Source organism: Mobula hypostoma, chromosome 16 (genome assembly GCF_963921235.1).
Source record: "Mobula hypostoma chromosome 16, sMobHyp1.1, whole genome shotgun sequence".
Classification (NCBI taxonomy): Eukaryota; Metazoa; Chordata; class Chondrichthyes; order Myliobatiformes; family Myliobatidae; genus Mobula; species Mobula hypostoma.
In genome coordinates, this window is record NC_086112.1 from 24,180,545 (window position 1) to 24,197,549 (window position 17,005).

Here is a 17,005-nt window from a genome sequence, read left to right on the forward strand (position 1 = left end):
GATAAGAGGGCACGACTTCAGGATTGAAGGACGTCCATTTAGAACAGAGATGCGGAGAAATGACTTCAGTCAGAGGGTGGTAAATCTGTGGAAATTGTTGCCACGAGCGGCTGTGGAGTCATTGGGTGCACTTAAGGTAGAGGTAGGCAGGTTCTTGGTTAGCCAGGGCATCAAAGGGTATGGGGAGAAGGCAGGGGAGTGGGGATGACTGGAAGAATTGGATCAGCCATGGTTGAATGGCGGAGCAGACTCGATGGGCCGAATGGCCTACTATATCTTATGACTTAATGGTCTTACAACCAGAGAGTAGAAGTAAGTGGGTCTTGCAGTGGCAGGCAATGCCCAATGAGGTATCATTCAATATATTATTATTCATTGCGCTGATGATACAATCTGTTTGGGATGAAGAGATCAGGAAGATGCAAATATACTAATGGCAATTGATGGGTGAATATATGATAAATGCAATATCACCTGAAAAAATGTGAAGTTTTCCACTTTGGGAGGAAAACAAAGGTGCAGTATTATAGAAATGGTGAGAAACTGTGAGATAGCCACATGCAAATGATATGGGTGACTTAAATATACCATTCACTGAAACCATGGATGCAAATGATATGTTAGCCTGCATTGTGAGTGGTTTTGAGTATGGAAGCAAAGGTGTCTCGCTGTGATTATATGGGGCCTTGGTGAGACTACATCATCAATATTGTGTGCAATTTTGATCTACTTTCCAGGTAAGAATATGTTTGGATAGAGGGAATACAATCAAAAGTACACCAGCATGGTTCCTTAGATGACAAGACTGTCATCAGAGAGATTGGGACATATAGCCCAGCATTCACTGGGGTTTAGAGGAAGTAGAGGAGTCTCTTGAAATGAAATACAATTTCTGACATGACTGGAAAGGCTGGATGTCTTCCCTGGCTGGGGGTTTAGCATCAAGTTTATTATCACTGACATATGTCATGAAATTTGTTGTTTTGCAGCAAGCAGTACCGCGCAATACGTAAAAAGTAATATAAATTACAATAAAGCATATCGTGCAAAAAGAGAACAAAACTAGTGATGTAGTTTCCACGGGTTCATGGACTGTTCTGAAATCCGATAGTGGAAGGAAGAAGCTGCTCCTGAAACATTGTGTCTTCAGGCTCTTGTACCTCCTCCCTGATGGTTGTAAGACTTCCTTATTACAGAACATAATGGAGGCTAAGTCATTGAATATATCAAAGAAGGAATTGAATAGATTACTATGCACGGAAAATTTTGTAAATTTTCTTTCCATTCAAAAATTAATTCTGATGTTGCATATTTGCCACAACAATGGTCTGTTTTTTATGATAACTTGTTGAATGCCAGTGGTTATCCAATTGAAATTCATAATTTAATGGAACATCTATAGGGAGTGAATCTTGTAGATGGGAAGCTAATCCATAGCCTTGGCTGGTCTCTCAGGGCAGGTGAGAGGTACACAATATGGAGAGGAAAAAAGAGGAATTATCTTCTGTATTCTGTCAAAATTTAATCCTGAAATTGCTCTGTGTTTGTGCTTGTTCTGCACAAATTGGCTGTAAAATCCTTTGGGTCATCCTGAAGTCTGAAAGAAGAAAGCTTTACAGTGTATGCTTCAAAATATTTCACCTTCAAGCATTGGCAAAAGAGTTATGGAGAGGTTTCCTAATGTCCTCCAAATCAGATTAATTGTAGAGGTACTGTTTTAAGCATCACTTTCCAACAGCACTTCTTATGTTTGTATTTAGAACAAATTGAGTTATTGTCAATCTGCTGTAAATGATGAGCCTTGAATCAAAGTAGTCTTTGATGCTGAAAGTGACTTTTGGGAAAAAGCATCTCCTTTGACTTAGTAAGAAACCAACTGTCTTGAGTATTGCATGTAGTTAAGATATGAATTTAACATAAGTATTCATAAATAAATTCTTATTCTCTGGTGTGATACAAAGCTTGTTCTTGCTTTGTCACAAGAATGTAAGAAATGGAAATGGGTAATCTTTGCAGATCATCACACCCACTCTCATCCATTAAATCATGGATAATCTTTCATCAGAATATTGGATTGAATTGGTTTGTAGTTGTCACAAGAACCAAAGTACGGTGAAAAACTTGTCTTGCATATGTCCATAAAGATAATTTCATTGCAATAGTGCATTGAGGTAGTGCTGTATAAGGTAACGATGCAGAATAAAGTTACAGAAAGTGCAATGCGGGCAAAAAATTAAGGTGCAAGCTCAAAAAAAGAAGATAGTAAGGTCTCCAAGTATAATGAGACCATTTTATCATACTAGGAGACCGTTCAATAGCCTTAAATCAGCAAGATAGAAGCTGTCTTTGGTGAGTCTAGTGGTACATGCTCTCAGGCTTTTGTGTCTTCTGCTGATGGACGGAGGGGGTGGTAGAAAAGAGAATGTCCAGAGTGGGTGGGATGTTTGATTAAGTTGGCTTCTTTCCTGGGGCAGCAAGAAGTGTAGAGCGAATTCATGGAGGGGAAGCTGGCTTCCATGATGTGCTGAGCTGTGTCCACAACCCTCAGCAGTTTCTTGCAGCCTTGCTTGTTTGTTTGTTTATTTACTTATTGTACAGCACGGAATAGGCCATTCCAACCCTTTGAGCCGTGGTGCCCAGCAACCCCTGATTTAACCCTAGTTTAATTTCAGGACAGTTTACAATGACCTACTAACCGTCTTTGGATTGTGGATAGAAACTGGAGCACCTGGAGAAAACTTGTACATTCCACACAGAGGACGTACAGACTCCTTACATATTACATCAGAACTGAACTTCGACCTGAGCTGTAATAGGTTGCATTAACCACTACACTGCCATGGCACCGGTTGCCGTACTAAGCCATGATGGATTTAGATAGGATGTGTTTTATGGTGCATTGATAAAAATTGGTGACGGTTAAAAGGGAGATATCCAATTTCTTTAGCTTCTTGAGGAGGTCAAGGTATTGGTGAATTTTCTTAGCCATGGCATGTACATGTTTGGACCAAAATGGGCAATTGGTGTTTACTCCTGGGAACATGGAACTCTCAACCTCAGCACTGTTGATGTAGATAGGAGATCTATTGTGAGTAGCTTTTTTGTTTTGCTACCATTGAGGGAAGGTTTGCTGTCATGACACTATGTCACCAGACTCTCTATATCCTTCGTGTACTCCAACTCACAGTTATTTGAGATACGGCCCACTGCCCCAATGCATGAACTTCATATCTTGTAAATCCTTTTAATATCCAAGAAGAATTCCATACTTCTACCACTCTTCGCAAGTAGATGTGTTTCCTAATTCTTTGTGCAATGACCCTGATTCTGATCTTCCTTAAAGTAGAACTCATTTCTCTTTACTCTTATCATTTCTCCTTAATGTCTGGAAAATTTTCATCGCATCACATTGCACCTAGATTATGGTAATGTTATACTCATTTTGGATTTGAGGTGCCAGGCCAGTAGATCCACCCTGTGCTCAATCCTGATTGATACGTTTCTCAGAGTTTGGTATGCAGATTTATTCACAGTACTCCGGTGTGGTCTAAGTAGGGCTTTTCACGCATTTGTATCCTCATTCTCTTGATACAAAAACAGTAATCCAACAACCTGTTTGATTATTTTTGGCTGTAAATGAATTTGTATTTCTGTCAGACAGTGACCCAAGAGACTGCAAACGCTGGAATGTGGAGCAGCAATCAATCAGCTGAAGGAGGTCAGAGGTTTGAGCAGTACCTGTGGGGATGGGGGATGTTAGAAGCAGGGGGAGAAATTGTTGACATTTTGACCTGAAATCTTGAGAGCTCCTCTCCTCCCCCCGCCCCCCACAGAAACTGCTTAACCTGTTGAGTTCCTTCAGTAGGTTGTTGCTTGTATTTTGGGTACGTATTTTGCTAGAAATGTATTAGGAATATTTTTCCTTCACCTCTCATAACAATTTATAGATAATTAAGGAAAGAATCAGAACACAGTGTAGCATTATACTAAGAAATTGGAAATATTGGTATAGTAACAGTATGGCCAGTTCAAATCGTATCTCAATTTATAGATAAATTGGTAGCAGCCAAAGCAGTGAAAATCATCTTCAAGTGCTGATGCATTATAAATAAATGAATTGTTGGTTCTCGATTTAACCTCTGTTTCCTCTGGAAGTAGAAACATGAGGAGGCCATAAATGAGTTCTGTTGCAACTCCTCTTGCTGATGTAGTGTGTAGTTGGAGGCTCCAGTGTGTGGCTGCTGAGCAGTGTGCAGCCTATCTTGTACGTTGGGTTTTGTTATGTTTATAGCCATTCTGATTGTGCTTCACTTCGTGCTGCAGGAAGTCCTGAAGCAACTGCAGGGTAGCATTGAAGATGAGGCTCTGGCTCTGGCTTCTGCTGGACAGATTGATCTACTAGAACGACTAAAAGGTAAGTCTCGTAGCACATACACTCCCATTTTACTGCAGTTTTGGTTTCATATCATTGAAACATATGGCTTCAGTATTATAAAGAAAGCATTGGTGCTATTTTGGGATTCATTTTGAAATGCTCTGAGCAATTCGTCAGGTTTTTTAATCTGGAATCATCAGTTATGTTTGGATATCTACAGGTTTTGAGGTGCCTGACATTTTTTTATATTTTGCATTTTCAGTCGGAGTGTAGCAAATACTTTGATGAGTATAGAGGTATTCCAAGCTTGGTTTGGAGTGATTTGTTTATATTAATAATGGGGAAAGGGGAGAATTTGAGCTTTAAACACCTGGAAGGTGCCAGCTAATTATTACTTCTTGTTGCTTGACTTATCTATCTGCATCATGTCCTGCAGAACCAGGATGCACTAAATAAGAAAGTTTGCAATGCAGGTGTTGCTATAAGGCAAATTGTCTTCTCTATTGTACCCTTTGCTCTTGTAAAATTTATCTGTCTAGCAACTGGACCTGCTGTTACTTAGCAGCTCCTTAAATCCTTTTAACCTCTAACTTTTTTTTGTCTTAGTGTGGGGGGAAAATCTGGCAGTTCAGATGAGAATAGGATTCATCAAATTTGAGCCTCACATCCTTGTCCTTCCTGAGGTTGACTCTCTCCTGCCATCTTGTGCCCTAACACCACTATGGCCTCGTCCTTGTATTTCAGTGGCAGCAGAAGTCTTTGGAGATCAGGCCATTTATCATGCCTTTTACAATTAGGTACAGTTGCAAGAAAAAGTTTGTGAACTCTTTACAATTACCTATTTTTCTGCATTAATTTCTCATAAAATGTGGTCTGATCTTCATCTAAGTCACAATAATAGACAAACCAAATCTGCCTAAACTAATACCACACAAACAATTATACTTTTTTCTCGTCAATACTGAGTACACCATTTAAACTATCGTAGCCAAGTTCAAAAAAGTATGTGAACCTCTGAGGTAATGCCTTCTACAAAAGCTATTTGGAGTTGGGTATTCCAATCAATGAGATGAGATTGGAGATGTGGGTTGTAGAGGTACCATGCCCTATATATTAAAAAAAATCAGACGAAGTCAGGTTACTGACGAGTCTGCTCTTATCAAGAAAGATCTGGTTTACGTGCACCGTGCCTCAATCAAAACAGCTTTTAGAGAACTTCAGAAGAATTGCAGAGACTCATGAAGCTGGAAAAATCTACAAAAGCATTTCTAAAGACCTGAGTGCTCATCAGACCACAGTAAGTGAACTTGTCTACAAATGGAGGAAACTCAGTACCGTTGCTACTTTCCAGAGGAGTGGGCATCCTGCAGAGATCATACCAGGAGCACAATGTGCAGTGCTGAAGAAGGTGAAAAAGAACTCAAGGATAATAGCAAAAGACCTGCAGAAATCTCTAGAACTTGCTGAAGTCTCTGATCATGCGTCCTCTATAAGAAAAACACTTAATAAGAATAGTAGGACACCATAGACGAAACCACTGCTCTCCAAAAAAAAATTGCTGCGCATGTAAAGTTTGCAAAAGACCACTTGGATGTTCCACAATGTTTCTGGGACAATGTTCTGTGAACAGATGAGACAAAAGTTGAACTTTTTGGCAGAAGAAGGGCACTGCACACCAACACTGAAACCTCATCCCACCTGTAAAGCATGGTGGAAGTAGCATCAGAGTTTGGGGCTGCTTTGCTGCCTCATGGCTTGTTTAGCAATTGTTGAGGGAACAATCAATATAAAATTGTATCAAGACGTTTTAGATGAGAATGTCAGGGTAGTGGTCTGTCACCTGGAGCTTAATAGCAGTTGGATGATGCAACAAGACAATGATTCGAAGCACAAGAGTTGATCAACAGAATGGTTTAAAAAGAAGAAAATTTGTGTTTTGGAATGGCCAAGTCAGAGTCTAGACCTTAACCCAATTCAGATGTTGTAGCATGACCTGAAGAGGGCTGTTCATGCAAGGTATCACGAAAATATTGATGAACTGAAACAATTTTGTATGGAGGAATCGTCTAAAATTCCTCCTCGATGTTGTGCAATTCTGATCAGCAGCTACAGGAAATGTTTGGTGAAAGTTATTGCTACTAAAGGAGGCTCGAGCAGTTATTAAATTTTCCAGCCTGGACAGTGAATGATTAAACAATGTGTTCAATAAAGACATGAAAAGTACAATTAATTGTGTGATGCTAGTTCAGGCCAATTGTGTTTGTCTATTACTGTGACTCAGATGAATATCAGACCACATTTTATGAGTAATTAATGCAGAAAACCAGGTAATTACAAAGGGTTCATAAACTGCTTATTAATATGCCAGATCTAGTTTACTCCAGAGTTATGATGTTGAAAGTATCAAGGATGGTACTGTCATTGAAAAGGAAAATAAACATGAAATAATTTCTCTCATATCACAAATTGTCTTTGTCTGAGATTTACATGGCTCCAATGTTATTTTCCATGTCAATACACCTTGTGGTTTGGAGCCTATTTAGGCTGCTTCATTGATGAAGAATTGTGAATTATTGCTAGGCAGCTTTTAGTCTTTGCAATAGAGATGGTCATTAATAAAGCGACTAAAAAAGATGGTTTAGTTAAGGAAGATTTACTTGACAATCTCTAGTAACTATCCCATGGGTATCATACCAATTTTATGATGACCATAGCTATTTTCCTTTATATTAGTTATGATTCCAACCTTTGAAAGAATTCAGTTTTACTCCTCTTTTCCTCCCCACTCCTGTGCTGACACTGTTTTAATCTGGTATCAGCAACATAGGTGTGGAGTGAAAAGTCTCTGCAAGTTCAAGTCTTCTGCACTCTTGTTGATCTTTCATTGATCCTGTTATAGTTTCTATTCTACAGATTTGTTTACTATACCCACAGGAGAATGGATCTCAGGGTTGCATATGGTGACATGCATGTAATTTGATAATAACATTTACTTGAACTTAATTGCATATTTATTATGACTGATTACTCCATGGTCGTGGCCAGTAAATTCTTTTTGTGGAGAAACCTTTAAAATAATTTCTCAATTTTGATCAAAACCCAAAAAAAGCCCCAATATTTGAAGCTTGCAGTCTCATTATACCAGAAGAACTAGATTTGGTTATAACAGCAAATTAATCTTCCATTAGCTTTTCCATTTCCGTAGTAGGAGCCCAAATTAGATGTTGTGGTTGGAGGAGAGTAAGAAGGAAGTAGACAATTATGTCCAAACCATTAGAGTGGAAATGTTCTTGGCATATAACAGGAACTGTGGTTTTACAGATGGGAAAGGAAGAAAAATTGAAGTGTGATGTTGCAGTATGGCAGAATATATGCATTTGATATGTTCCCACAACCATCAATGTAATAATAATCAAATCATCTACTTTTACTACTAATGTTGATTGAAGGACAACTATTCGTGAATTCCCCTACTCTTTGAAATATTGTCAAGGAACCTCTTATATAAGTTGTGCATATCATTTTTTGTATTGAAGAGCTGGTTAGCAATTGAGTCACTTCTGAGAGACATCAACCTAAACATAGAAACCCCTGATTGGCTAAGAGACTTTCAACGCTGTCCTTTAGATAGTACACCAATGTAATTCTCATGTACTCCAGGGGCAGAACGTCTTGCATTTTTCCAGTGGTAATATAGTCGATTGTGAGTGCTAACCCTGTACCAGGTGGGAAAAAAAAGATGTATATGTGAGAGTTATTTAAAATAATTAACACTTCTTTGAATTAATTATGAACTTAAACGGAAGAAAATAGTTTAAGCATTTTCTAGTGAATTTCATTGATTTTATTTAAAGTAGTTTTAAAATTGAGTTATTTTACTTGTAATATTTATTTTTCAGTTTTGAATACTTTAGAAACTTTATGAGTGTCAGACATTAATATTCCAATTGTTTGACAATTTTGACGACTGGTAAGCGGAGGGATATATCTTAGCTGGCAAGCAAAGCATTTCTTGGGAAGGGCAGTGCATACCTTTCCTTGTTGGAAAACCCTTTGCTTCATAGATACTTGCTGATTAGCAGTGAGCTTCAGGATCTTCCTGCAGGTAAATGCAGGCAGGGAGTAGCATGTATTTGGTCTGTTGCTCACAGAAGCAGGTCATAAATTCAGACTGGCTATCAGATACATCTTGAGGCCCGTTTGTTGTGCACCACACTTTTGCATCCACCCTAAAGGGCAGCTGGAACCTTGGTTTGACTTTCCTCTGGTAAAAGACCTTTTTGACAGCAAGTACCCTCAGTAGTTCTACTGACAAGTTTTACTTAAAGCTTTTGTGCTTAAGTGTCTAATGTGGAAGTCTTCTTTCTCAGGGAGTACGACCATCTGAGTCATGGCTGATGCTGTTAAAGTCAGCAGATGAAGCAAAGTTGACATGACAGTAGTTCAAACAAATTATTGACATGTAGCTCCTGTTGCTTGTAAAGAGAAAAATTTTCCACATTAACACAAGCAATTCTATCATTTTTCAATGTACTGTTACTTTTTATCGTGAGATTCTTTTAAAGATTTCCTTTGCAAATTTTCACTGGGTGAAAATTCAAGGTGGTATCTCAGACTAATGATACAGAATTTTAGAGGCAACTTGATTGGTTCATGTCACAACCAAGTGTAAGCTTGGTAATTCCTGCAGTTTGAAATACGAGATTGTGGCTTACATAATGATTTTTTTGCTCAGTTCCTTGATCAATGGTTATACCAAAAAAGAAATTTAAGTCATCTAATCTGAATGCCCAATTAGCTGAAATGGAAGTTATCAGCATTCACTAAATTCAATGACACTTTGAAATGTGACATTTTCTTGTGAGATGACTGGTGTCAAGAAGCATGTCTGCAAGATGCAGGATTTGTAAATCTGAGCTTGATTTTTACATTCTGCTTTCAATCTGATTTTAATGGTTTTAATGAGTGTGTTCTCAACTGAGTCAACCTGCCACAGTTTGAATGCCAAGATTGAGATATGTAATTTCGCAGTGTCACGTCACAAGTATGTGATTATTTTGTGTTATTGACTTTAGTACAGTTTGCTGCATGGGATCCTAAGATGTCAGTCTTGGCTTAGTAATGACTCTTCAGTGTAAGGTGGAAGAGATGCCGCATTGTCACATCTCCCAGATGTAGAGTAACATTGAAAAATCTCCTGTTTGTCTTCTCAATTGGACATAAAGTATTCCACTGCATATTTTATAAAGCTTTCTTGTTGACCTGGACAACATATGAAAAACAATTAAAACAGATGTTCTGCCAAATTAGAATTTGACTGATATGCCTGCCAGTATAATTTAACTAGTTACACTTCAAAAATACTTACTCAGCTAACATAGTCCAATGTAAAAGGTTATGAATGGTTAAGTTTTAAATGGAAATAAGTTCTTCGGTATTGTGTAACTTTTGCAGTACCTATGGCTATTTTGAAGAAGTCAGTTTTTAAGTACTCAAAGTACTTTAAACACAAATGTACTCGAAAGGTGAGCATAAAATATGGAACAGGTTTTTCCTGTTCTTTCATTGTACTTTAATCCATGGGAAGTCACATTATTAAACCATTGTATATTCTATTGTGATGCTGCTTCTACACAGATGGTGCTTAGTGTTCCAGGATTCTGTCTCCAGTTACAGTAATGAAAGGGTCAGGATAGGAATACATCTGCAGGGGATGCTTTTCTGTACATTTGTTGCCTTTATTTGATTCTTGAGGGTTACAGGCTTCAGAGGTGCAGTGAAAGATGTCACGGTGAATTACTGCATTGAAAGGAGGGAATGTTTTAAGGTGGTAGATGGAGTACCAATTTTGTATTGGATGGTGTTGATATTAGTTTATAGTGTTGTCACAAAGTGCACATATTCAGGCAAGCAGAGAGTATTCATTCACACCATGGTTTGTCACTTGTTGAAAGTGGGAAGGGTTTGGGGAGTTAGAACGCAGAATATCTATCCTCTGGCTCTTTTTGCTACTATGTTTGTGTAGCTGGCCACATGAAGCTTTGACTTGGTGGTTATTGATAATTTTTCTTGTTTCTGATAATAACACTGAATTGGGGGTGGGGGTGGGATTAGAAATGATTAATCCTTCTCCTGTTATAACTGGCATCTTTAATGCATTTACTCTCCACTTTTCAGCTCAATCTGAGATTTGCAGAATTCCAGTGAATTCAGAATCTTTCAAGTGAGATTCTTGTCTACATTTTCATAAGAAATGACAAAATTTTTACATGTGATTGGGAATTATATGTAGTTTTTGAAGGAATTCATGTCTTATATCCCATACTTCCCTCAGGAATAGGATGTTATGCCAGTTCATAGAGCCACTCACTTCCCTGTTGCCTTTTCTCCTCACATTCCCATTAATTCTACCACCCACACTATATGTGGCAATTTACAGCGGCCAGTTAACCTCCTAAATTGCACACCTTTGGGTTGCATGTAGAAATTAGCTAGCTGTAATGACATCCCAAAAGGCAGATTCCTGAAATATGCATTCCACAGTGACCTCAAACAAAGAAAGATTATGTAAAGGACAATGGGAACATTAAATGAATGTTCTTAAAGGCTTCTTTAATAAAAAGTAACATTTTCACTGACTCATAGCTACCTTTGGGACATGATTGCTCAAATTGAAGAAGGAGCATCCAGGATGATACTGAGTAACTCAATTCTTTTTGTCAGGAGTTTTAGGAGGTTCAGCAAAAAAATGGGCAGAAAGAGCTCTACTCCTTTGCTAACCTCAGCTATGGTAAATGTGTTGATCCCATATTGGGCTCATCGGCCACCTCAGAATTCAGAGCTGGAGTGGAAGCAAGTCATCCTTGACCATGAGAAACTGCTGAAGAAGCTTTTTCCTGGAGATCCCTTAACTGACTTTGTATTCAGATTCAAGGCCACAGAAATTTCTGTAAGGCATTGTTGGTGACTGGTGTTTTCTCTTTTTGGCTTTGAGGGAAACATGTTTCTCTTGGAAAGAGATCTTCAGATGATGGAGTTTTTGTTAGCATTGAAATCTAAGTATTCAAACCAGAATACAAAATACAAGGTTCTGTTTGATAGTAGCAGTTGTGTATATTGTCACAACTGGATGGTGAGCTTACCACTTTTATCTCACTGGTATTGATTAAAATGTCATGAAATTTTTTGAACAAATGATTCACTGAGGCAATATGTTTTAGATAGACATTCTGATGAACTTAAAAACTTGACATGAGTAAGGATATCACTTGGATTAAATATAAGGTCTCCTTCACTGATTACCACCATACAAACGCATCTAATCAAGTTTATTCACCTTGGAATGCTCTTCCAACACTTTATTGCTTCAGCTATCCGATCTGAATTTTGTTATTAATATAGATTCTATTTTACCCAATGCTGGAAGTAACTTCCAGGGTTCTTTACATATCACTGTACATGATGTTTTTATCTCTTCTGTTCTAAATACCTTGCATTTATTTGTGACACAGTACTCTCATTCTTAGCTTTTCTCTTACTGGAAACTATCTTGTTCAATCCTTTCATAAGTTTGTGGTCATGTTATGATTTTAGTTTTGAGTCTCTTTGTTATAATTCGTTATTTTCTTAAAATACTGTTTTAAAGTTGATGTTGCATTTTACTGATGAGTAGCTCTTTCCTGAATCTGTCTTATGCTTTCACTGGTCCTGTGCTCCTCTATGCCACTATGTACATCCACAGGAGCCCATTTCTGAACTTACTAATTCCGTTCTATATATTTTAAATCAATGATACCTATGGCATTGTGTGCAAAATGAATTGCCTTTCAAAAATCCATTTCTCTACCTTTGATGTGAACCTAGCAGAGAAACTTTGTCAGTTCCCAGGGAAGAGGACAGATTGGTGAGAGTGCAGGTTGGTGGGTCAAGACAGTAAAAAGTGGTGTTGCTGATAAGAAGTAGGGTTTGGAGCTTCAGTTGATGGAGTGTGTCATGTTGGAATATGGGGAGAGTTACCATTAGTTTAAGGGTACCTTCCACCTCCCACCTTTGCAGCCTGAGACGCATCCTGGACATCACGTGGACTGTCCAAGTCATCAACAATAAGGTCCTGGCCCGTGCCCAGATACCCAGCTTCTTCACCCTGCTCCAACGACGCCGTCTCCGCTGGCTGGGCCACGTACACCGCATGTCAGACGGGAGGTTCCGAAAGACCTGCTGTACGGGGAATTGGCCTCCGGCAAGAGAGCACAAGGGCAGCCCCATCTTTGTTTCAAAGACGTTTGCAAGAGAGACATGAAGTCACTGAAAGTGCACGTCGAGAGGTGGGAGGACATCGCAAGCGATCGCTCTCACTGGAGGCTGGAACTACGCAGAGGTCTAAAAAGAGGAGAAGAGAAGCTGAGGCTTGCTGCTGAAGAAAAGCGCACTCGTCGGAAAAACAGCACCAAGACAACACTGGAGGACAGCGCCTTCAAGTGCAATCACTGCAGCCGAGACTGTCACTCCCATGTGGGCCTCTACAGCCACAACAGACGCTGCTCTAACACAGACTGAGGCAAGACTTTCCAGGTGCAGATCCATGGTCTTGTGAGACTAACGGATGCCACCTAAGGGAGTGATTGAGAGATCAAGGTCAACTACTTGTTGAGAAAAGGTATGCAAATGAATACTCGGGAGATTCCAAATGTCAAACATTATGACAAAGACCAAATCAGCAAATCTCCTTATAACATTGTTATGCCTAAAGGTTCGCGATCCGCTGGTAAGACAGAAAGACATAAATTCCCTTTCCCTGTTTCAAACTTCATTTATTAGGACAGAACAGAGCAAGCATTAAAATACTGCAGTGAACATCCCTTTCTGCCAATCTGCGGCGCCGCTTGCGATCCAGCCCAACGGTGAGGCCTCGGTGAACACTCACTGAGCCCACTGACTGCTCTACTTTCATTCCCACTGCATTGATATAAAATGCTGCAGTAAGTGAGCCAAGGCATTAGCATCAGCTCAAACCACCGAATCAATCATCACTTGTCACCACTCTTCACAAGTCCCACCCCTGTGTTCATGTGACTTTCATGTTCTTATGGTTGTATTCTCATGGTTACTGTATTGTATGCCCGGAAAATTTCTGGAACATAATGTGTAACATTTTTAAGGTGAATTAAAAGTGTTGGGATATTAATAAAATAACATCCACTGGTCGAGAAACTCTTTTGTTTCAGCACCACCAAAGTTCCTGGTAAACCAGATTATTGGAGTTTTTCTATAACCCATGGACCAAGGAAGTTCAAATGACTTTTGCCTTCAGTTCAGTTGTAAGACACACACAAGCATTTTGCAGTACATTTTCTGTATTGGATGAATTTACACAAGGAACTTCTGTTTGTCTTTTTGAGGATGTGTCTAGCAGACATGAAAGAACTAGTTGATGTAGTATATATAGATTTTTGATGTGTTGGACATGTGGCCAAGTGGTTAAGGCGTTCATCTGGTGATCTCAAGGTCGCTAGTTCGAGCCTCAGCTGTGGCAGCGTGTTTGTGCCCTTGAGCAAGGCACTTAATTGCTCTGGTGTCTGTGCGAGGAGTGGCGCCTCACACAGACTTCCAATCTGTGCCTTGTAAGGCATGGAAATGCCCAATGCAGGCCTCTCATGGTCTGAGTTGACATTCCCCCCCTTGAAAGGCTATTGATAATACCTCACACAGGGAGTTAATGTAATGATCAGGGAGATAATGTAATAATGTAATGTTTTTGCTGGCTCAAAGACTGATGAGTATGCAAATTGTAACAAAGACACTAGAACACAACCTGTAAAAGGACAGAGTGGGCAAGAAATAGCAGATGGAGTCAAAATGTAGGGTTATCTACTCTGGAAAGAAAAGTAGGTAATCAGGTTATTATTTAAATGTAGTGCAACTTCAAGATATAGTGGTATCAAAAGCTTTGGGACCCTAGTACATGAAATGCAAAAAGTATTGGAACACCGGTGAAGTGTTGAGAAGTAGAGAAATACTGATGCAACTCTTTACGGTGATAGTAAGTTCACACCTAGAGTGTCCTGTATAGTTTTTGTTTTCATATTTAAAGAAGTAAGTGCTTGAACTGGAGAAAGTGTTACATTCCGGTTCCAATATGTCTGTCTATGGCCTCCTTCACTGTCATGACAAGGTCACACTCTGGTTGGAGGCACACTGCCTTGTATTCCATCTGGGTAGTCTCCATCCTGATGGCATGAAAATTGACCTCAAACTTCCGGTAATTCCCCTCACCCCCCCCCCCACCACCATTCCCATCCCCTTTTCCTCACCTTACCTCCTTGCTGGACCATCACCTCCCTCTGGTGCTCCTCCCTCTTTCTTTCTTCCTTGGCCTTCTTTCCTCTCCCCCTTCTCCAGCCCTTCTTTCCTCTCCCCCTTCTCCAGCCCTTTATCTCTTTCATCAATCAACTTCCCAACTCTTTACTTCACCCCTTCCCCTCCCGGTTTCACGTATCACCTTGTGTTTCTCCCTCCCATCCTCCACCTTTCAACTCTACTCCTCATCTTTTTCCTCCACTCCTGCTGAAGGGTCTCAGCCTGAAATGTTTTGGTACCTTTTGCCAGATGGCAGGAGGGAGAAGAGTTTGTATGAGGGGTGCATGGGGTCCTTCACAATACTGTTAGCTTCGCGGGTTCAGCGTGTGGTGTAAATGTCTGTAAGAGCAGGAAGAGAGACCCCAATGATCTTCTCAGCTGACCTCACTATCTGCTGCAGGGTCTTGCGATCTGAGACGGTGCAATTCCCGAACCAGGCAGTGATGCAGCTGCTCAGGATGGTCTCGATACATCCTCTGTAGAATGTGGTGAGGATGGGGGGGTGGGAGATGGATTTTTCTCAGCCTTCGCAGAAAGTAGAGACTCTGCTGGGCTTTTTTGGCTATGGAGCTGGTGTTGAGGGACCAGGTGAGATTCTCTGCCAGGTGAACATCAAGAAATTTGGTGCTCTTCACGACCTCTACGGAGGAGCCGTCAATGTTCAGCAGAGAGTGGTCGCTCCGTGCTCTCCTGAAGTCAACAACCATCTCTTTTGTTTTGTTCACATTCAGAGACAGGTTATAGTCATAGTCATAGTCGTACTTTATTGATCCCCGGGGAATTTGGTTTTCGTTACAGTTGCACCATAAATAATAAATAGTAATAAAACCACAAATAGTGATATGTAAATTATGCCAGTAAATTATGAAATAAGTCCAGGACCAGCCTATTGGCTCAGGGTGTCTGACCCTCCAAGGGAGGAGTTGTAAAGTTTGATGGCCACAGGCAGGAATGACTTCCTATGACGCTCTATGTTGCATCTCGGTGGAACCTGCTGCCCCAACACACAACAGCAAACATGATCGCACTGGCCACCACAGACTTGTAGAACATCCTCAACATCGTCCGGCAGATGGTAAAGGACCTCAGTCTCCTCAGGAAATAGGGATGGCTCTGACCTTTCTTGTAGACAGCCTCAGTGTTCTTTGACCAGTCCAGTTTATTGTCAATTCATATCCCCAGGTATTTGTAATCCTCCACCATGTCCACACTGACCCCCTGGATGGAAACAGTGGTCACCGGTATCTTAGCTCTCCTCAGGTCTACCACCAGCTCCTTAGTCTTTTTCACATTAAGCTGCAGATAATTCTGCTCACACCATGTGACAAAGTTTCCTACCGTAGCCCTGTACTCAGCCTTATCTCCCTTGCTGATGCATCGAACTATGGCAGAGTCATCTGAAAACTTCTGAAGATGACAAAACTCTGTGCAGTAGTTGAAGTTCGAGGTGTAAATGGTGAAGAGAAAGGGAGACAAGACAGTCCCCTGTGGAGCCCCAGTGCTGCTGATCACTCTGTTGGACACACAGTGTTGCATGCACACGTACTGTGGTCTGCCAGTCAAGTAATCAAGAATCCATGATACCAGGGAAGCATCCACCTGCATCGCTGTCAGCTTCTCCCTCAGCAGAGCAGGGCGGATGGTGTTGAACGCACTGGAGAAGTCAAAAAACATGACCCTCACAGTGCTCACTGGCTTGTCCAGGTGGGCATAGACACGGTTCAGCAGGTAGACGATGGCATCCTCAACTCCTAGTCGGGGCTGGTTAGGCGAACTGGAGGGGATCTAAGTGTGGCCTGTCTCTCCAGGGTCTTCATGATGTGGGAGGTCAATGCCACCGGTCTGTAGTCATTGAGTCCACTGGGGCGCGGCGTCTTCGGCACAGGGACGAGGCAGGACGTCTTCCACAGTACAGGAACCCTCCGGAGCCTCAGGCTCAGGTTGAATACATGGCGAAGTACTCCACATAGCTAAGGGGCACAGGCTTTGAGCGCTCTGGTACTGACACCATCCGGTCCTGCAGCCTTGCTTGGGTTGAGACGTTTCAGCTGTCTTCTCACCTGTTCAGCTGTGAAGCCCACCGTGGTGGTTTCGTGTGGGGAAGGGGTATAGTCATGAGAGCAGGGTGGGGGACTGTGAGGAGGGGCAGGAGGGGAGAGTGGAATATGTGTTGGTTGGGGGCCAACAACAGATGGCTCATGTGGGGGATGGGCAGGGGCCACAGTGTCAAATCTGTTAATGAACAGGTTAAGTTCATTGGCCCTGTCCACACCG

At 40.8% G+C, this 17,005-nt stretch overlaps 1 protein-coding gene across 8 annotated transcripts in view; it reads left to right on the plus strand.

Moving 5' to 3' along the window:
• apc (APC regulator of WNT signaling pathway) overlaps positions 1–17,005 on the plus strand; it is a 216,515-nt gene that overhangs the window by 131,488 nt on the left and 68,022 nt on the right. For 7 of the 8 annotated variants that reach the window (XM_063068650.1, XM_063068647.1, XM_063068646.1 and 4 more), the window contains one exon: positions 4,324–4,414. The exons of the other annotated variant lie outside the window; for it this stretch is intronic. In XM_063068650.1, coding sequence (XP_062924720.1) covers positions 4,324–4,414 — 91 coding nt within the window. The remainder of the gene's footprint in view (positions 1–4,323; positions 4,415–17,005) is intronic. 8 annotated transcript variants of the gene reach the window in all.